Raw genomic sequence first — 22,434 nt, 5'->3', positions numbered from 1 at the left:
AGCAGTGGAATAAAACTATATTGAAAGAGTCACTCTTTTTCTAGTTCATTGGAGGAGGACCCAGTAGTAAAACACAGAGTTCTCATTAGAATTATGTGCTTTTGTTATGATAGTGTTACAAATCTGTCATGTAGCAATGAAGTCACAGCTATAAACTTGAAAGAGCCACTGCTAGCTAACCTGTTGAAATCAGTTAAGTTTTCATCTTAAAACACCAGTCTGCATCTGTGAATTTTTTCCTTAATACCTGTGTTGCTTTTAAAATCAGTTTCACTTGTAGTGTGTCATTAATCTGCTCTGTCCCTTTAATACAATTTTACCAACATAAGTGCTGTGTTGCATTGTAACTTTCATGACTGCTTCCCAGAGTGAAAATATTTTATGTTGTGAACAGTGCAGCAATATTTAAACAACTATGCATGTAACTGTGATTTCTTAAAATTTATTTTTTAATTTTTTTTTTAAAGAACTGGAATACTTGGCATAGGCAGCATTACTCTGCCAATTCAAAATGCATGTACTGCAGAAAGATGTAGCATATTCTATAAGCTTGCTTATAGAGCATAATTAATGATTGGGAAACAGAGGGGTTTTCCTTTAGTAAAAAGACTGCATCAGACATAAAATTATATGGCTTCAAGAAATCACAATTATTTTATATGGAGCTTTTGCTGTTCTTCAAGTGAATCTTTCTTGTTCTGGGCCTTCACAAACTGTGATGAGAACTTGTATTTGAGGTGAGAATGAGGAAAATTTATGTGGCAGTGGATTCTGGCAGTTCTGAATCTAATTGGGGATTTTGCATGTTAGAATAAGCTGTGATGGAAATAAAGAGGTGGATCAGTCAAAGATTAATTTTTAAAAAGTTTACTATTTTGAAGTTTATGCTATGGTATAATAATATGCATGTCTTACTATGGCAACTTTTTAAGCAGAAAATTCAAAGTAAGGTTTCATAACAGCTGGCTTTTTGCTTTTCTTTTTAAGTTTCTTTCAGGATGGGTTAAAAGCAGTTGAAAGTCTCAAACCTTCAATTGAGACGCTCTCGACAGATCTTTATACAGTGAGTAGCAACACCTCATGTTTGTGTGGTAAATTTAGTTTTTTTAAGCAGAAGAATTATCATTTTGTTTCAGGTTGCCTGACTGCTTTAATAGTCAGCATTTAAGGTTTAGAGTAGATTGTTGGTAAAGTCTTGTTTTAATATGACATTCAGAAGTCTTAGTTTCAATTCAGGACCCCACTATGTAAAATGTTAGGAAAACAGCCTTTGCTCAAAAGTGTTTATCAAGTGGAAAATAACATGTGGTTTCGAATGGAACACAAGGAAGCAAGAGCATTGTGAGGCAATATCAAAGCCTTAACCCAGCAATATCCTAACCATTATCAAGTTTTCTGAAAATACAAGGGAAAATAAACTGATCGCATTGTCTTTTCTTTTTGCTTTTATTCTCACTGAATATTTCTCAAAAAATGAACCAATTAAGTAGCAAATTTGCATTGAAAGTTTAAAAAGTGTTATTTTTAACCTGTGTTTTTCTTTATTCAAGATTAAACAAGCACAAGATGAGGAACGAAGACAATTAACACAGCTCAGAGATATTTTAAAATCAGCACTCCAAGTTGATCAGAAAGAGGTGAGTATATTGGGTGGTTTAACTTTGGAATACCTATTTTAATTACTTGTAATGTAATGTTAATATTCAAGATAAAGTTATTTTAACTGTTATCAGACATTTAATTCCTTTTGTTAATTCATTTTTGTTTTGAGGCTGATGTTGAATGTTTCTGACAAAGGCATTTTTAAAAAAAACAAATGCCCACTAAAAATATGACTTACTGAAAAATAGTTTCTTTTCATTACCAGTGTTGTAAAATATTTCAGATGTTGCACTGTTGCTCAAACTGAGAACAAAAGAACTTGGGCAGTATCAAGAAGACCATATTGAACCTTGTCTCACAATATTACTCCAAACTGTATAATGGTTATGTAAAACTGAACTTCAAATGCCAAAACACCTCTGTCATCATCTGCAAAAAATGACAATCAAGTTTGGTACTCAGCTGCAAAATGCCAGTGTTCAGATGTGCAAGAGCTGGGTCAGTTTGGCAATCCAAAAAGTATTTTTTGAGATCCAATTGTGATTGCCATTAGATTTAATGAATTCTAGAGTAGTCTCAAACTCTGATCTGGAAGTAAGCATCTTTTGTATAATGTAATCCTAAATACTGGGTCTACTTTTGTTTCAGATTGCTAATGCCTCCTCTTTATATAAATAAATGCCAGCCAGCTTCCTTTGTGTGGCTGCTGGGCCATGAGTAAGTGATGAATGACCACCCCCCACTCTTCAGATTCCTTCTGAGAGGGATTACAATGAAATAGTTTAGTCTACAGAGCTCAGACTTCCTTGATCTTTTCCGGTCTTGCTTTGATCTTCCCATAAAAGTTCTGGTGACTCCTTGCTTTTACTGGTGACAGAAGATGGTTGTGGAGCAATGTAATCTAGTGAAAGGTGTTCTTGCCCACAGCTGAGGGTTGGACTTGATGATCTTCAGAGGCCACTCCCAACCCAATCCATGTGATTCTGTGACTTGCATACAGGCATTTGGAACAGTCTCGAACACTCCTCACTTTGTTACCTTGGGAAGTTTGTGATAATGACCATTGTGTACAGAGTCCCACAAGAGCAGCAGGCACTTCCTTAGATTCTGCCTGGCATTCAGGACTCTCTGATTTGCCAAAAACTTCCAAATTTGAGCTTGGTAGAATGAGACACTAGGGAACCTCGTGGAAGTGGTGACTGCTTTGGGTTAGCCATTGACTGTCCACTCCCAAGAAGGAGCCTTTGCTTTTTAGGGTGTGTTAGCAGGTGTCCTCTTTTAGTTGGGTCTGTGGCTTTCATGGTTGCTGGGAATGTCTATCAGTGATACTGATATTAAATATATATGGAAGATGTGACAAGTACACATTTTTTCACATACTCAAAAATTAATAATACACATACATTTGTTATTTCTACTGAGTTTGTGACATTTAAAAATGCAAGTATAAAAGTGCTTTATGCTGTTATTTATTAATTCTTCAAATTCAGATATAGATGCTTACCTGCAGAGCATGAGAATTATTGTAATTATTTTTAAAGCTTTTTGAAAACATCAATTAATCAGTGGGATTCCAAAGAGTTCCAGTGGGATGCCAAAGAGTTCTTATATAATTTACTGTACAACCAACTAATGTTATTCTTGTTGCACTGTAATTTTCTTTACTATAACTGATTTCTTTTTCCTTCCTGAAATGCATTTACATTTTGTGACCGAAGTCTAGGAGAGTAAGTGTTACTATGTTTTAATGAAAATAGTGGCATGATTTCCATTCAGATTTCAAGAAACTGGATTTTTCCTCTAAGCTTTTGTCTGTTGGCATGAAAAGACTGATTCTTTCTTCTCTTTGGTGTATTTTATTACCAAAAAGAAAAATATTAGCAAAAAATTTATCACTCTTCTTGAGAAAGAAAATTGTTGTAAGACAAATTGGTGATTTCCTTTGTACTTTCTTTTGGAAATTAAATCCAGTTACTTGATTTGATGTTCTTGCAAGATTTTGAAGCTGTATGTATTTTTAATTAAAATGGACTTCATATATGAAATGAAAGAATGTTGACAAACATTCTTCCTGTTATGTTTAAAAAATTTAACACACACAAGCTCTCTTAGTGAACCCTCTTTTTGTCATGCCTATATGCATAGTTTCTTCCTGCACACAACTTCCTTAAACCTGGTTTGTATTGAAACTTTATTTTTAAATGTAATTTTGTGTACACCTTCATAATTTTTAATTTTTAAACTTTTATTTTTCAAATGTAGAAGTTCTGCAAGTTTCAGAGTCAACCTTAGAGTTGTATTGCCTTAACTGTTCTTGTTCCCATGACCTTGAGTAAGGTCACCTCCTGTGACTGTAGTGTTTAGATTCATTTCTGCTTCTTTGTTAGAACCTATAATCTATTTAGACCACTGCAAAATAGGATAAATGTTGTGTTTCTTGACAAAAATTATGGTAGTTTTGCTGTAGGAGAAGCTGCCTGCAGGGGATAGATATATCTTTTGGAGACTTTGTGGGGCTGTAATAGGGATAGGGATGGGATAGATAAGGGATGGATCTCTGGAACATCCTCCTGGCAATGATCCTGCAAATGTCAGAGATGCTCAGGCTCTGGGAGAGCTGTAAGAGGTTTTTTTGGCAGCTTAACACACAGGAATGTCTAAACAGTCTAAAAATGCTGCTCCATGGGAGCTGTTGAATGGCTAGCCAAAATTTGTTGTGTATAGGTTGAAGCACCTTGTATGAAAAGTTGTGTTATGTTCATGTGGTGGAGCTGACTAATAGGAACTCAGAATATCTCTTATCAGTAGTCACAGACCATCTTTAGAGAATACTGTTTTCACATTTCTTTCAGTTTTAGTTCTGCTGTTCAGCTTGACTTAAAAGCCAGTATATCTTCATAGACTTTGGGAGAAAGAATTTCAAACCTTTCTATAGTCAGTGAAGTGATTCACTAAGAACATGCTGCAAATTTTAAATGACTCACTTCTTTTTATACACCTATTTACATTTCCAAGTTGATAAAGTGGTCAAAGTTCAGTTCCTTAGGCTTGTGTACTTCAGCCTGTTCTGGTTTTGTTATGTTCAAGATATACTTAAAATGACAATACTCTGCACTAGGTGTGTGTCCTCTAGCCTGCAGTGATCCATGTCCTCCCATAGGTAATGTACATTGTTTCTGCTCCTCGAGTGAGGCTGTTGGGTCTGTCCCTGTTATCTGTGATTTCTATCTCTGGTTTGTGTAGTATGCAAGCCAGAAATAAGGGAAGATCCTTGGAGTGCCTGCTTATGGAAAAGGCATGCTGAAAGGAAGGATGTTAATTGTGGTGGTGATTTGTGGGGTGGTTACCGTGTCTTAGGAGCTGGATGAAAATCATGAACTTCATGTCAGACAGCTGTGGAAAGCCATCATTTGGCAATCACATTGGACAGTATTGATCTGGACATGGCCTGAACTGAGAATTTAAAATGGACAATATGTTTGTCCTTAAGATTTTTTGACGAAATAGTATTAAATTTTTTAGATACTGTTCACAGTCATGAATGTGTGGAAATACACGTCAGCTGCTGCAGCTTCCTCTCCTGCTGAAATGAGGCAGGAAGCTTGTATTATTGGTTTGCCAGTTTGGCCAAACACAGCAGCTGAGCATAAACAGATGAAGGGAGGTAGCTGAAATGAGGCAGAAAATAATGCACAAAACGTAGCAGCACAGACTAATGGGAATGGTACTATGAGCAGGTGTTGGAGGTCATCAGTAATCTTTACATAATTGAGGATGGGGAGAACTGAAATTAATTTCCTGTCAGGCCTCTAATCCTGTGAATGGAGTTCCTTTACTGGCTAATAGAAGGCAGAGATCAAGGCATTGGTAGGGCACAATAGGCAGTGTCAAATCAGATTTTCTTCAAAAGTCAGTAAATGTATGTGTGCAGCGGTTTTTAATGAGTGACAGGAATAGTTTTAAAATGTTGTTGTGGCTTTATGTTGTGCAGAGTGCAAAACCAAATAATTCTATGTAAACAGACTAGAAAGGAATGGTAAACAGACTGGCTTAAATCTAAAGAGATGCTTTGTCAGGCACAGACAGCTAAGTGGCAGTTCTTTAGGGCCTTTAAAAGGCTCAGATGATGTTGTAGGTACCTGGTATGGCTTCCTGGCTCACTGCTGAAAGGCAGGGAGAGGTCACAGGTTGCTTCTGTTGAAAAGGAGCACCAAGGAGTGCTGCAGCCTGTGCAGTGCACAGCTCATGGCTCTCAGGACCACTGAGCTCCTGTAGTGTATTCAGGATGAGCCTGAAGTCCTGAAGCTTGGAGGTGTGGAGTCCTAAGTACTCTGAACAGAGGCGTAGGTGGGAGCTCTGTCTCTACCATCATGTTTAGAATAGCTCACAGTCATATTAGTGAGCTCCTTTGTGGTTTTTTTCCTTACTCTACTTGTATTAGATGCCATATATAGCACAAGAGTAATTATGTCCATAGAGCAAAGACAGTAGAAAAAAAATAAAAAATTAAGTAATAGTCACTGATACTGTGTGCATTTAAAAGTCCGTTTTGTCATGTTACTGCTGTTAATATGGTGTGACACATCAGATTGCTCATTTTCAGGTTCTTATTTTTTAAGAAGTTGGACTCTTATAGCAATGGGTCCTGCCTCTGGGTAGTTCTGAGAGCAGTGAGAAGGGTCCTTGTCTCTTTGTGTCTCAGAATTTTACTTTCTTCCAGATATTTTGCTTTAAATTATTATTTTTTGGAAATAAATTTTCAGTTTTCCTGTATGACTCCTGAACTATGTTTCCAGGAGGATTCTTCTGCTTTTCAGACAATAACTTGACTCAGTTTCCACAAAGAAAATCACTTCTTCAAATTGATGTATGTAATTATCTTTTCAGTGGAAGAGTGCACTAGCAATTGCAGGTAATAACAGTCTTTAGTGTTTGTACCTTGCTGTGTTTACATGAGTTGGAAAGGCCACTGCTCAGTTAAGTTTTGGGTTAAAACCCCTATATATTAAGGCCAAGAGTAAATATAAATAAAAGCAAGTAATAAGATTTTGGCAAGTGCTGATAATGGATACTTCTTAAATGTTTTTTGTGCCCTCTGAAAAAATAAATGGATCTTCTTCACTCTCATGGAGGAGCAAAATTTTGCTTCATTTGGCCTGTTGGGTTAAAGCAGGAAGGAAAAGCTCTGAAACTCATTAATGGGGAAGTAGTTTGGTTGAAAGTGTGGAGTGCATCACAAATTGCTGTTGATTATTTCAGGATTCTCAGATTCGTCAGAGTACAGCTTACAGTTTACATCAGCCTCAGGGAAACAAGGAGCATGGCACTGAGCGGAGTGGCAGTCTGTACAAGAAAAGTGATGGGTAAGTACTGCTGCAGTTTGCTGGGAGAAATATTAGGTCCTAAGAGCTTAAGAAATATAATACAAAATGTATTTAAAACTGTCACCTTTTTTTTTTTTCCTTTAACTAGAATCAGAAAAGTGTGGCAGAAAAGGAAGTGCTCAGTTAAAAATGGTTTTCTTACAATTTCCCATGGTACAGTAAGTATTTGTTTACAGTATTTTATGTACATGGTTGCTAATACAGAAAGGCAAGCTATGCTGGTCTATATTTATGGTTTGGAATTAGCTAGATTCCTGATACAGTGTTTTGAATATGAGAGATATATTTTTTAAGGCAGCCTTTTAGAAATATATCAAGACACACACAATATCTAAAAATACAGCTATTTTAATGTTCATGACTGTTAATGGGAAAAAAAGGCTTATTTAGTGACTCAGTTCTTGTAAATGTTCATATTTTACCAGGCTATCTAAAAATACAAATTCAAACTTTTTTTTTTTTAAGGTATGGTTGGGCATGGAGCCATTTTTTAGATATGAGTTAAACAACTTTTTATATTTGCAAGATAAACAGAGTTTATGCTGAATTGCTTTTCTCCCCCAGATTTGCTGCTGTATGGTAGTGTGTTAGCTCCTTAGGGTCTTTGGAGTAGCTGTTGGGGAAAATCAAGTCTGAAAACAACTTCTACCAGAATGACAAGAAATAGAGAATTACAAATTCCTGTTTATTACTGCTACCAATATTTGAACACATTAACTATAGCTACTAACCATTTGTTAAAATTTTAAAACTTTATGCTTTCATGGTTTGGACTTTTTGCACTTTGCCTTCAACTCAGTTGTGCTTTCCTATAACATTTTTGATACTGTTTTCTCAAAAATTTTAAAAAAGTTTCTTGAGGCAAAAAATAACTCGGTGTCAGTATTTCCCATTCTTGGTCTAATAAACAGTCTTGTTTCTTGTTCCTGTTATGAACTGTTCTGTTCTTCATCCTGTTATGCCTGTTGCTATGACTACAAGTTGACCCTGGCAGCAAAAATGAATCAATCTCTCATTTGTGCATCTAAGCACAAGCTGCTGCCTTCAGAATTGATAATCAGGAGTTAAGGAGGAGTTTAAAGTCAGGCCTGCAAAGCAAAGTCCTTACTATGGCTTTGGAATTGTCCATTTGTTTATGCCTCTTCTCATTTGGGTGTGTAGGAGTGTGTCTTTGGCAGAGATGCTGGTGTCTCCATGTGCTGTGATTGTGCCTGATGTTTGACATGCTGTACTGGTACCAGTAGGAATGTCACTGGGGGAGCTCAGAGCTGGCAGAGGCTACAAAATCCACTTGTGGAGCAGAATTTGAAAACTTTCACTTGCAAGTACAGTTACTGAGTCTATCAAGATACTGTTTCCCTCTCTTTTTAAGCTGTCTACCAGATGGTCTAACGTTTTTAGAAGCAGTACATTCCCACTGGAATCAGTGCAGCCATAGCTGGAAATCAGTTGCTAAGGGAAATATTCACATGTGAATTTAGATAGGTGCATTTCACAGGTTTGGTCTGTAATGTTTTTATATTACAACATTAGAAAAATCCCTTTTTGTTTCAAAATATATTCCTAAAAGTTATTTTCACTTATTTGCTCACTTCCCCCTTATATATTGATGACAGCTTTATGTAAAAAATTAATTGTTGTTTCACAGACACTAAAACTGGTAGAAGTCATTTTTGTTAAAATTTTTCTAGGCTGCTTTGAATGTCTTCTGAGAATTTCCAAGCTTCTCAGGGTTGATATCTGTCTCTGAAATATGATATATTGTTCTGTCATCCCATCAGAATATCAGAGATTCAGTTGTCAGTTTTGCTTTCTGTATTTGTATCAAATACAAATTTGTAAATACTTCTCCTTTAAGGTCTAAGTGTTCTTGATGGATTTGGCTTCTTTGGTTATGTAGCCTCTCCTTATGAGGGACTACTTTGTCAGTCCCTAGAACAGCTATCTTCAAACAATTGCAGGTGCATAAACTGGCCTGTCAAGTGCTCTCCTGATGCATGGAGAGAATATGTTTGGTTCTCTGTCAGTCACCCAGCTGTTACCCTCTATGTGCCTGCCTGCATTGGCATATGTGCAGAAGTTGTAGTTTTAGACAGCTAAAAGCTTCAAAGAAATCAGCATTCGTACATTTCATGTACGTGGATGAAAAAACAATGATAGAAGAAGATTGAAACATGTAATTAGGAATTCCTAAGTCCTTTGCAGATCAAGAAGTCGCAAGGCAAAAAGATTTCAGAAATATCAGACTCCTCAAAGCTGGATTTGTGTTTAAAGAAGTTTTGCTGGTTGTTTGCAAAAGAAAGCATATGAGAGGCTCCTTATCAAAACTTTTTTTGTTGGTCTTTCTTTACTGCTGACAACCTTACCATGATGATTAAAAGGACAATCTGAAGGCAAAACAATCAGATTTCATCTTTTTATTTTGAAGTTGATCACTGATATCCAGGAGAAATGCATGATGAAAACAGCCACTCAGTCTGTTAGTGGACATATTTGCTCATGCCTTGTGTAAAATCAGCTCTATGTCTCCTGTATTGTCTCGGAGGCCTAACTTTTTGATGCCTACACTTCTGTTTGTGGCTAGAACAGTTTTTTGTCTTGAAGCTTCAACTTCTCCCCAGGCAGTGCCTGCCATGTGGTGAAAGTGTGTTTTCCACAAGCAGTGGGCACAGGCCGGGGAGGCTGCTGGGGAAAAACTGTTTGTCATCTGCAGGGTGGAAGCATGAATGAGATGCTATCAGCCACATGCAGAGGGTTTTTAATACCCTTGTTAATGCTGACTTCAGGTTAGGAGTTTTTCAGATAACAGCTCAAGAATATGTATGGATTCCAAGATCAGCATATTTGCCCAGGATATGTTATTATTGTTGCAGCCATTTCTTTGGGTTGCCAGATTGTGATGCTGAGTTCTTCTGCTGCATTCTCCTGTCCCGAGGGACAAGTCCTGTGGGCATTGCTCCTTCAGACCCCTCTAAAGCATTTTACTGCATTCATTTACAGCTTCATATTTCATAAGTTAGAGAAAACTAATTAGGTCCCAAATGCACTTCAGATCCAAAGTCTTGGGGCGAGGGGATTTTCTCTTAAACATGAATTGCATTTTTACATTCTGATAGAGCCTGTGAGAAAGGTATATATGAGTTGCCCAGTATCTATATAATTAATAATTTAGAAATATTTCAATATATTTATATATAATTTATAACTGAATAATTAAAACTGTATGCACTTTTACTACTAAAAGGAAGGCTGGAATTTGAAAAGCTATTTATTAGGCAGAGAATACAATGCAATTGTCAATAAAATGTCATCTTGCTGCCTCCAAAACCTCTCTTGGGTATAATTTGTTTTACATTGCCCAGCAAGCGACCTGCACATTTATTGTTTCAAAGCTTGCTTGACTTTGTTTTGTCTGCTGCTTATGCTGGGCAAAGCATGAGCCTACTATTTTTCAAGGACACCATGCTTTTTTTTTTTCCCTAACAGGAAAAAAAATACATGATTGTTTCCTTTCTTATGTTTGTCCATGGTTTTGATTTTTTTTAAAACTGATTCTGCAGATATAATGATACTGTTCTTTTTTGGCCAGCTATATTGTTTTATCAGAATGTTTCAAGGGAATCTGTAATATTTTGACTTGTTGTCCCTTGTTTTTTTGAATTAAATGTTTTCATCAATAAATTTAGATGATATTTTGAGAATATCTACATTTCTTATGCTTCATTGCAAATTAATAACATTATGTGATAGTACAGCTTCATTTGGTAAGAGATTTGTTTAGATATTTAAATCTTATTTTAGCAACTTCTATAAATATTGTTAGAATGCAACAATAAATGTGGTAACAAGTTTGTGAATATTTCTATCCATATAATAGGTGTTTCCTAATGGTTTAATGATGGTTTAATTATGTTTTAGATATTATTGTCTAGAGAAAAGGTTGACTGGTTAAATCTGCTTTCTGATTTAATTATTCTAAAAGAATAGTGAAACTAGTTATCAGTTGTAGGAAGTGAAAGCCATTCCTCAAGTCAAGGTTGCAAACAAGTCTTTCTAGGTCCTACCCCAGGTCTGTAGCACAGGTAGGCTAAGGGAAAGAAGAGTTTGAAAAGTCTTTGTAGCCTTTTTGAGTCTTCAAAAATCCAGGTTCCTTGTGAATCTTACTCTTAGTAGAACACTCACTTTCTGTTCAAAAAGGAACTGAAGTAGCTCAGAGGAACTTGACTAGAAAATATATGTCATTATAAAATATACATTATTTCACTTGATTTTTTAGTAATCAGCTAGCTCAGTTTACTTTTATATATGTTTGCTGCAAGACTTCTCTGTGAAAACTTATTTTCCTTCACTTAGTTCCCTTTACTGATTTAAAAAGTCAGCATTTATTCTTAACTGGTTATTTGGGGACCCCTTAAAGGCATTAGCAGAAGTCAAAATAATTAATTGTTAAAAACTAAACAAGTAATTTTTTAAAACTAAATGTCTGAGTGTTAGAGGATTAAATATAAGGATGAGCTTGTCTCTTTTTTGTACCCAGTTCCTTCAGGTAAGTGTTCCTGGTTAGTGGTAATTAAAGAGACACCCTTCTTCCTTTCAAAATTCAGTTACCAGTAAACAAAATTATCAAATAAAAGTAGCTTATGAACCGTTATGTGGAAGAAAACATGAATGAAAACCTGGGGACCTTAAAAATTTAACAGCCATTTGTCAGGTCTTTTTGACCAGTGAGACATGATCGTGTGCTTTCAACCTGCAGCTTTCAGTCAGTGGGGGTGTACTAAAATGTGTGTGTTTTATCTTCAAATAGGCTAACCGACCTCCAGCAAAGCTCAATCTGTTAACCTGCCAAGTGAAAACAAACCCAGAGGAGAAAAAGTGTTTTGACCTCATATCACGTAGGTTTGTTGTTCAGGTCTTTTTACTTGCAGCTCATAGCAGAATTTTGCATTATTTCTGTAGATGAGTCAGTAATCCACTAGAACATTTTTGCCACTGTAGAATGCTTCCCATTATAAAATGCCCTTCCTATGACAATTTGACCTTTCAGTTATTTTAACATAATGCAACTAACTGTGCTTGTTTCTTTGGAAAACCACTTGTATTTAAAAGCTGTCTTCACTTCTTTTTTCTATTTAATTTTTTTGCTGTCTTACAGCACAGTAACTATTTTTTGCTATGACATCACTCTTCATACTAAAAATGTCTTAGCTCATCATCGTGAAAAGTTAAAACCTTTGCACAAGATCAAAAGGTGCTTGTTAAACTTTTTTAAATTTAAGTCTGGTGGTTGCTATGCAACTGTGAAGAAAATACAGAAACCATTTTTTGGTTTTCTTATCTCATAATAGAAAGGTGAGATAAAAAATCTGCATGTTAAACACACCAAAACAGAATAATTTTTGGATCAGAATGGGGTGATATGAAATTGTGTAGTAGAATGTTTCCTTTGTTTTCTAACTAAGATATTTTACTGAAATATGTATCACAAATTAGCTGGGGAGAAGAATACAAATGTATTCCTCATTTTTTCCTTTATTGAAGCATAAAGTTCTTCTGCACTTATAAATGTAAGCTGTGCTGCTTATGTGAATAGACTCAAATGTTTGTGTGAAACATAGAGCTAATTCATTTCTGCTCAAGTAACTGGGCTTCCCTGTTTGCTTTTGCACTTTGTTTCTTTGTTGATGACCGTGTCATGTTTTCCCCAGTATCAGCTTATTGCAATGTCACCACACACTTGAAAAGGCATAATTGGCCTCTTAGCCTTCTCCAGATTACTTTTTCACTTTGCTTTACTGTAGAGTTAAAAAAAATTCCTTGTTCTTTACAAAATGGAAATTGCTGTATCATGGCAAGATAAAAATCTCTTAATGTGGCACTTTCCTTTCTGTTCTTTCATATATCTTCACTGTCTTAATATTTTCCATGCTTGAAGCTATCTTTTAATACTTTTTAGCCTGAATATTTTTCAAACTTTAGAAATTTTCAACGTAGAATATATTTGCCTTTAGCTTTACCTCCATTGTTCTCATCAACTATTCTCACTCCAGCTCAGTCATTAAACTGTATCATATCTTATTCTTCATAGACTTACTGTGTTTTTTCTTTAATAGTATGCTATAATAATAATGCTTAGAATAAGAAAAGTAGTAGTTAATTTAAAAATTGTGAGCTTGGTTTAATTGAAACAGATTGGGGCTCATGCTGGTTGTAGTTTAGACTTTGTGTCTGGCAGATTTTTTTTTGACGTTTGTGATTATTGGGTTTTAAGAGCTCATTTGAGCTCTTTAAGTCTTTCTTACATACACAGATAAACTCAAATATGGACTGTATATTTTACTCCTCTCCCTCCCAGAAGAACTTTATACTTGTGATGGTGGAGGTTATATTCAGAACATGGAACATTTCCTTTGCTCTCCTGCTGCTTGTGTGATAAAAACACAGCACTGAGGAAAGCAGCTTCTTTTTAAAATGCAGCAAGCCACCCTATGTAAACACAGATGTAATCATACAGGAACTATAGGTAGTAAGGTGAAACTTCTTAAATGGACTTTTTGTCTCTCAACACACTCTAGTGATGAGAATAGAGTCCTCAGGAATTGATTAATTTTAGATTTCATTGAGAGATTTCTGCAAGATGAGTTTTTCAATAACTTTTTTTAATCAGCATGTGAATTATTTATTGTGCAGATGACAGAACATACCACTTTCAAGCAGAGGATGAACAGGAATGTCAAATGTGAGTTACTTTCTAATTTTATTGTTGACACTGGTGGTCTACTGAGACTTACTTTGAACTTCAGAAGTGCCATAACACTTAATAGCAAAATATTGCTGCCATTTTAGATGGACATCTGTGCTACAAAACAGCAAAGAGGAAGCTTTAAATAATGCATTCAAAGGAGATGATAACACAGGAGAAAATAATATTGTCCAGGAACTGACAAAAGAAATTATATCTGAAGTCCAGAGGATGACTGGAAATGATGTTTGTTGTGACTGTGGAGCACAAGGTGACTCAATTAAGCATATTTCTAATTGGTAAAAATTCTTTGTCTTATGAGAATCTTTAAGCTAATGTTATATACTTTCACTTTTACTCATTATTTCACAAAAATTATACACATAGTAGAATATGCTAACAATTTAATGGAACTACTTTAGTAATATTGATTTGCTATATGCTTATTATCAGAGGGGAGAAAAGTTACTAAGAAGCTTGTTTTTCTCCCATGTATTTTGCTAATTGTAGCTTTTGCTTACATAAATCAAATGAACGTACATAAAATATGGGTTAATAATGTAAGATTTAGGTAAAACTGAGAAGCCATAAGTTACTTGAACATTTTCTTAATACATCTTTTTTCTTTTTTCTTTTCTCGTCATGTTTGCTTAAGTGAGACAGGGAGTATGTCTAAGGCTGTACTCATTTTGAGAGGAATTCTCCTGCTGACTGGTTTGCAGTGGTGGTTTTCTTCATCAATGAATTTCTGCTTTAACCCTCTTCAAATTATTTTTTAAATCCTGCTGTTTCTTGTGTTCTTTTATGTTGCAGGGGCACTGCAGGACTTTTAGTTTTTTGATGTAAAAGTGTAGCTGCAAACATCTGCTGGGATGCTGTATGCACTTTACAAATCAATAGTAACTTCCAGCAATAAGTATTGTATAAGGCTATGGGAAGAGTCAAGCCTGCTGTCTTTAAAAAAAGAGAGTGTAAATGGCAACTAACAAACCTTTATCAAACAAATTAATTGCTAAGCTGTCTAAATCTTCAGAAGTGAATTATTTGGCTGGAAGAGGCGGGAATGATGTAGTAAATGCAAAATACCAGGAGAAAAGACCACGAGGGCTATGAAAGGAGAGGGATGAGCCTTTGTGTCTTCGGAGCAGTTGAGTGAGAATCTTGTAGTGTCTGCCCTTCTCAATCACTTCTGCTTCACTTAGTTGAAAGTCTATATTTGAAGTACAAAAGAACCCCAACCCTGTAAACGTTGTTATTTCAGTTTAAACTGCACCTGTATTCCCAGTTGAGAGTGTGACACCATTATACTGGTGGTGGGAAAATGCAGTTCCTGCAAGTTGTTTGAAGAATGACAAACTGGATTGGTTAACGGGCTCCCTTGGATAGCAGTGTCTTTCACAAATATAAAATAAAAATTCTCCACTTCTTTCAGCATTAAAAAAGATCCCGTTTTTATTCCCAGGTAGAGGAAATGTAAAGACATAAATTAAGAAAATAAATTATAATTAATGTACAAGAATTTTATTTTACAGAATTTAATTTGTGTATTTTACATTTTCTAGGTGAAATAATTGCCTGAATAAATTTTAATTCTGTGGGTACCTTCTGTTTCAGATCCTACCTGGCTTTCAACAAATTTGGGAATTTTAACTTGCATTGAATGCTCAGGAATCCATAGAGAACTTGGTGTTCACTATTCCAGAATGCAGTCACTTACATTAGATGTGCTGGGAACATCTGAACTTCTGGTAATCAAATTGTTTTTATTAACTTAAAAACAGTATTGTAAAATACTAACATAAGTATATTTTTTGTCACTTTAGCAAGGTGTTCTGATCCTGAAGTTGTCTCTGGATAAACACAATTTAAGAAAACTTAATTTTTGAACTTTATTGGAATCTTCTGGAACATAGCGTCCTACTATAAACTTTTTCTTATCTTAGAACTCAAATTAATAGAGGCTGAATATTTTTTGTGTTTTCAAATCTTTTTATTCTGAGTTGCTTTTTAAAAGAATGCAGCTGTTTGACATATAAATGTACTTCAGATTAAAAATTGGAGGACTTCACAAATACTTAACCCATTAATTCTTTAGTATTATTTTAGAAGACAACTTTAATCTCCAAAGGAAGAAAATATATTCAGTTTTTCTACGCAAAGAAGTTACCAGTTATCAGCTGCTCCATGACAGTTCGTACATGTGTTCTTACCCAGCACAAAGCATTTGCTTTCACTGTGTGAACTGGTGTCTTGATTAATTATTCTGCAGTTATTTGTTCATGCACTAAATCCCAGTTGAAAATTCACATCCAAAAAAAAACCCTAATCTGTTTGTTATTGCTGACATAGCAGCAGACCAAGGAATCAGAAATAAGAGGTCCCAACTCTCATTTTCCCTTGATCTCTCCTTGTTATCTCTGTGGCTAATAACTGAACATGTTTATTAATTGAGCTGTGGGATTTTGTTTTTTAACAGCTTGCAAAGAATATTGGGAATGCTGGATTTAATGAGATTATGGAATTCTGTCTTCCAGTTGATGAGATGGTCAAACCTAATCCAAGCAGTGATATGTAAGTAAAGAGCCACTACTACTGAGAAAGGCAGGCATTTCATTTAATATTGCTAAGGGGCTGTGCCATTATGGTTTGCACTAGCAGGCCATGGAAGATGTGTAATATCTGATTTATGGTCTGAGGGCTGAGGAGTAAACCTTTCTTCTGATGCTTTGCATGTCTGTTTTATTGAGTTTTATCTGACTGAACTTACTCTAATAGTAAGGAATGTCTTACCAACTCTTTGAATCATGGTTTGTGGGAAAGAAACAAATTAACTGTGACTTGTTGGGAACCTTAAAGTCATACAAGGATAGGGATTAAAACCAAAGCAATTAATTTGGTGCTATTTGAAAACAAAATAGAAATTGTAATAAAGTGCACATTTACTTGAAAGATACAGTACAGCATTTAGAAACTGTACCTAGGACCAAAGTCCATGTGGAATGAAGGCAGAACATTTAACTGAATTCCTCGAAAGCACTGAACAGTGATGGCAGAGATACAGCAAGGACAGCTGCCTACTTGGCTGGTACTGCTCATCATGAAAGAGCTAGTAAACAATGCAGAAAAAAACCAGAAGAATTGGCTCTGGATGAAGCTGATTTTACATTACGTGTATTTTTAGCATTCTGACAAAACCAGTGTTAAACAAGGCATTTTAGATAATATTTGACTACTACTATCAATAATTATGCAGAGTATTAATATTAATAATTTAAACTTCTAATAATTTTACCGTATGCTGAACCAATATAGTAAGAACACTTCTAAAAATTTGTATTTAAAAAGACAATTTAGTTTGATACCTCTGCTTATCAAATTTTGGGCTATTTTATTGAAATAAGAACCTGAATACTATCAAATGCTTTATGAACAGAGTTATCCATTGATTCAATTTATTATTATTTATTGGGGTTTTATTACTTCTTGCCCATTACATAGTATCTAGATAATGAGGTATGACATTGTTAATTGTCATCTGTGCAATGCTGTCTTCATCTCAAGAGCTGGTAAGGTGTTATGCCTTTGGGAGGCAAGCAAGCTCCTGCCTTGCAGTGGTGGGAAGAGGAGTAGATGTGTTAGTGGGCACCTACAGCAGAAGTGACAGCTCGTGCTGCGTCAGGTGGACAAGTTTTCATCTGTAGAATGAAAACTTAGCGGCTTTAGAAATGCCGCTAAAAGGTCCAACACATCCTCCCTGTTACAGTTATGGTGGAGAGTTTAAAAAACATACTCACTGCTGCTGAGAGGGAATTCAAATTCAAGGCCTGGATAGTCTGTGCAGACGTATAAGACAGATATTTTTTTTTTAAATTATCTTTTTTTTGTATCCCATGCCTTCCATCCCTTTCCAGCATGTGTAGGAGTACCAAGTCAGGTAGACATAAATCTGCAAGGTGACATAAAACTGCAAGGCAACATAAACCAACATTATAAAGATTTGATGTATCTGTATGTAGAGCTGGATAGCCTTGATCTCAATATCATCACAGAGTTTGGAGGAAGAAATTCATGGTCCATCTTCATATTGGATATTTGATTCATTTTCTGTAACTACATTTCATACTTGAAATATGAGACTGCATAGTTACATGCATATTTAAAAAGAAAAATTATCATAATGAATGATTTCAAATGACTTGCATGTATTTATGGAAATGCTAATGTGTATCTTCAGCTGAAAGTTATAGAAGTAAATCATATTCAATTTCAGGAATGCAAGAAAAGATTACATTACTGCCAAGTATATTGAGAGAAAATATGCAAGGAAGAAGCATGCAGACAATGCAGCTAAATTGCATGCTCTTTGTGAAGCAGTGAAATCAAGGGACATTCTTGGATTAGTCCAAGTGTATGCTGATGGTGTGGATCTCACAGAAAAAATTCCACTGGCCAATGGCCATGTAAGTGTTGTAAATTTTATTAGACAAATTGTTGTAAGTGCAATATGCATTCATTCATTAAAAATTATTTGAAATAATATCTGAAACACTGTTCTGAATGCATGTCATTTTAATGATGTAATTTAACAATAAAAAATGAGATGCAAAATAGTTTAATCTAAAATTGTTTCCAAGTACTATCTTATTTTAAATTTATTAAAACATTAAACATTAAATAATTCAATAATCCATTCGTTTCCAACACATTTATTTATTTATTTACTTTAAGTCACTTTATTTATTTACAGTAAGTCTTCACAGATGTTTTAATAGTAGCACGTTTGAATATTTTGAGATTACATGTTTTATTTGATTTAATTAATGTTTTATTAAAATTTCTTCTTCAGAAGGAGAAACAAATATCTTTTTTCATTCTATTCTTAGGAGCAAGATGAAACAGCACTGCACCTTGCTGTTAGATCAGTTGATCGAACATCCCTTCATATAGTTGACTTTTTAGTGCAGAACAGGTAACTATGGAAAGCTAAACACTGACGTTGCTTTTATGTAAAGTAATATAAATACTAAATAAATACAAATACTAAAGCATTTGCAAATGTAATACTTTTGTTTAATTACTTTTCTTCTTTCTTGTACTCCAAAAGTGGCAATCTAGATAAGCAAACCTGTAAAGGTAGCACAGCCCTGCATTATTGCTGTCTAACAGACAACGTTGAGTGCCTCAAACTGCTGCTGAGAGGGAAGGCTTCTATTGAAATAGGTAAAAGGGTAATGTGTACTTCAATTTCCTATTTGTCATTGCTTCAGATAAGAAACATTGAAGTTGGAATAAGTGCATTTTCTCCTCCATTGTTTATCACAATTCTGTAAATCTTCATTATTAGAGAATCAGTATTCACTGTTTATTTCAAGTTTTAAATTGACATATATTACACTTAGTTTTTAAACGTTTAGATTTTTAATTGCTGTTTTGTTGTGAAGTTATATACTGCCATTTCATGGCTGTCATTCATATGCATATATGGCATGTTGAATTGCTACTGCTTGTTGTGTTCAGAGTGTTGTGTTGATGTGAGTTGGACCTACCTATAAAAGAAAGAGATGGGTTTTTGAGAGTGTTGCTCTAGTACTTTACTATAGTAATGGACATGTTAATAGTGACATCTCTCATCATACGTTTCTTTTTTTGCTGTAATATAGCAAATGAAGCAGGAGAGACACCACTTGATATAGCTAAACGTTTAAAACATACTCACTGTGAAGAGTTGGTGAGTATCATGTCATTCTCTGTGTGCATTTCATGTCTGATCATTTAACAGTTTACTGCTGAATTTTCAGTAAATATATTCCAGATGCAATAGTGGTGTAGTAGAAATAGTTATATCCTCAAAAATAGTCTTATATGCTCAAAACTAGTCATAGCTTACATAAAGTTATATGTTTTTAAGGACAAAACAATATTTTTCTTCAGATGTAAGGAAGTGGTTGAGTCATCTCAACCAGGTATTCAGAAATGGTGTAGATGTGGCACTTAGGACTGTGGTTTACTGGTGGGTGTGGTGGTTCTGGATTCATGGTTGGACTTCATGATTTTAAAGGTCTTTCCCAACCTAAATGATTCTATGAATCTAAGTGTCTGACATCTCCTTGAAATCTAAATACTAAAGTACTTTTTGTGAGTGAAGGCCGTGGATGAGGGCCATTCTCTTGTTGCTCAGAGAAGTTGTGGATGCCCCATCATATTCGGGGGATCAAGGCTTCTTAATAAGTCATTTGGATTCAAGGAAACTGCCATTGCAGTTAATTTCTTTGAATTGCAACTTCTAAATCAAAGCAAATACAATGTGATGCTTCTTATCAAAAAATGGAGAATGGATCTACAATAGTTAATGAAATGTCTAGTTACTTTTGGTTTATTTGTGTTGTATTTGGTAACACAGCTTAATTTAAATTTACTTCGGTGCAGTAACTTTCCAGATTGCTGAAATCAAGATTTTTCCTATTTGTGGACTTTGTTTGCTGTTAAATATGTTGTTTTAAAATAAGTACTGCCCATAATGTAAATGTCAACAACCATATTTTTTTTTCCTTAGCTTACTCAAGCACTGTCTGGAAGATTTAATTCTCATGTTCATGTAGAATATGAATGGCGGTTACTTCATGAAGATCTGGATGAAAGTGATGATGATGTGGATGAAAAGCTACAGGTTTGTATCAATATTATTTTCTGTACACATGTATGTGTAAGTGTGATGTTCATAGCTATTTCAATAACTGCTTTTCACTATAGGTATGAAGACACTGAAATAAATTTCTATAGTAAAATGCAGTAGCTTAGATTTTTTTTCTGGAATTATAGTTGGTCTTCTTTTTCCTCTTAAAACATGATCATGTGGTGCCAAATTATAATTAGCCATGTCTTATATATTCTTTTCAATCAAATCAATAGTTGGCTTCAAAATATCAGGAATATTTAGATCTGCTGATTGTGAAGCAGATCTAACATGAGCTGGGAAAATTGCCTTTTCAATGGAAGGCACCTCAGACTATCTTTTCATGTTTGTGAAATATCTCCAGTCAATAACTCTTAACTTTAGAAGAGTTTATGCATTGTTTTGTCTTCAGGTGAACCTGTGCATCCATTAACAGCAGGGTAGGGTCTTAATTCTGAATCTTCACATCTAAAATATTTTTTTCATTTTCATATTTTTCATACCTGAAATGTCTAGTGGAGTTGTGGTACTTTTATGTTCAGAATCACAGAATGGTTGGGGTTGGAAGTCTAACCTCCCTGCTACACCAGGATCACCTGGAGCCAGTTGCCCAGGTGGTTTAAATGATGGTCATATTACAAAACATTTCAATAGCACAGAAACTTCATTGCATTTTCAAAATTTAATTTCCCAGTTTAGGGAAGTTTAGGGCCCAACTTGAAAAAGTATTTATGCACCTAAACGCACAGACAGGTAAAAATCTACTGTGTTTTGACACCTAAAAATGGCATGACTTTGTAGGGGACAAGTAATTTGAAATTATGTATAGGCTCCTAAATACTAATAACATCCTGAAACTTTCATAATTTGAAGTATTCCATATAAGTATTGAACAGGTTTTTGTTCTTTGTGTGTGTGTGGTGTTATTTTTGCTTATGCCTTTTCTGATTTCCTTATAAAGTACAAGGAATACTTGTACAAGGAATAATAGGCTTTATGTTAGTCTTCAGATGTTAGCACAATGTTTTTTGAAAGTAGCTAACCAAACCCCTTTCTCCTCTGAATAATGAAATTTTACTTTTTCTTTCTACAAGCTTTAACATTGTAATACTTCTCTTGCAAAATCCCCCATCTCAACTAGGGCATGAATTGCTAACACTAAATTAATAACATAAAACCAAGTCTTATGTATTAGGGTTTTCTTTGTTTTCAGAAAGATTAAAACCTGACAGTCAGAGGTTCATTTCCATTACTTTCATAGAATCTCTTTAAAATTGTTTGTTCATCAGACCATTAAATTGGCTTAAATGTTTTGGAGACCAATTTTGACATCAGGAATTCCTCTATCGCAAAATTACAATTTTTACACTACTGTGTGTGCATGGGGCTCTCTCCCCATGTCCTCTCTAGTCCAAGATAGCTGTTACCTCTGGTGCTTGACTTGAACTAATTTGCAATAGAAGGTGTCACAGGCCATTCTGTTCAAAGCACAATTTCTACCTTCTGAGACTCTTCTTGAGATTTTTCCTTAAAATTTTGGTATCTGTGGAAGAATCTGAAATCTGTGAGCTGCTAGATCCAGTTCTTCTGCATGAGCATACTCTATCCCCATATTTATGTATTCCTATATATTTTATCACCCTTCAGATAATAACAATAGTAATGATGATAATTTAGATAAAACAGATTGAAACCTTTAGAGGTCTCATGTTTTCCAGCTGTAAAAGATTTTGGTTATTTACAAATACAAATCCCTTTCTGGCATGATCTAAATTTGTTTTTTGATCTGTTCTTGTCCTTCACTTTCTTCATTGTTGCCAGTTGCCTTCTGCAGTTGAGTGGGGTTTTTTTGACTAGTCGCTGAGCCCCATCTCATATAGGAAGGTTTCTGCTACTCAACAGTGTGGCTAAAATGATGAAGCTCCTATTTCACTGCCCACTATTAGTAGGTTTATACTGCAGGGACTTTTGAAAGGAGATTTAAGACTATTAATCACAGAGTCACAGTGTCTGTGACTACATTGTTCGCACGG

At 35.0% G+C, this 22,434-nt stretch overlaps 1 protein-coding gene across 5 annotated transcripts in view; it reads left to right on the top strand.

The window, feature by feature from the left end:
- ASAP2 (ArfGAP with SH3 domain, ankyrin repeat and PH domain 2) overlaps positions 1-22,434 on the top strand; it is an 84,984-nt gene that overhangs the window by 45,878 nt on the left and 16,672 nt on the right. For all 5 annotated transcript variants that reach the window (XM_064411974.1, XM_064411975.1, XM_064411973.1 and 2 more), the window contains 14 exons: positions 988-1,063; positions 1,551-1,637; positions 6,862-6,965; positions 7,075-7,144; positions 11,794-11,881; positions 13,677-13,725; positions 13,833-13,999; positions 15,343-15,476; positions 16,205-16,299; positions 17,999-18,188; positions 18,612-18,697; positions 18,833-18,948; positions 19,389-19,456; positions 20,282-20,395. In XM_064411974.1, coding sequence (XP_064268044.1) covers positions 988-1,063; positions 1,551-1,637; positions 6,862-6,965; positions 7,075-7,144; positions 11,794-11,881; positions 13,677-13,725; positions 13,833-13,999; positions 15,343-15,476; positions 16,205-16,299; positions 17,999-18,188; positions 18,612-18,697; positions 18,833-18,948; positions 19,389-19,456; positions 20,282-20,395 — 1,444 coding nt within the window. The remainder of the gene's footprint in view (positions 1-987; positions 1,064-1,550; positions 1,638-6,861; positions 6,966-7,074; positions 7,145-11,793; positions 11,882-13,676; positions 13,726-13,832; positions 14,000-15,342; positions 15,477-16,204; positions 16,300-17,998; positions 18,189-18,611; positions 18,698-18,832; positions 18,949-19,388; positions 19,457-20,281; positions 20,396-22,434) is intronic.

This window comes from Passer domesticus, chromosome 3 (assembly GCF_036417665.1).
Source record: "Passer domesticus isolate bPasDom1 chromosome 3, bPasDom1.hap1, whole genome shotgun sequence".
Classification (NCBI taxonomy): domain Eukaryota; kingdom Metazoa; phylum Chordata; class Aves; order Passeriformes; family Passeridae; genus Passer; species Passer domesticus.
The sequence above is the reverse complement of the archived record's forward strand: the minus strand, read 5'-3'. Positions and strand labels throughout refer to the sequence as shown.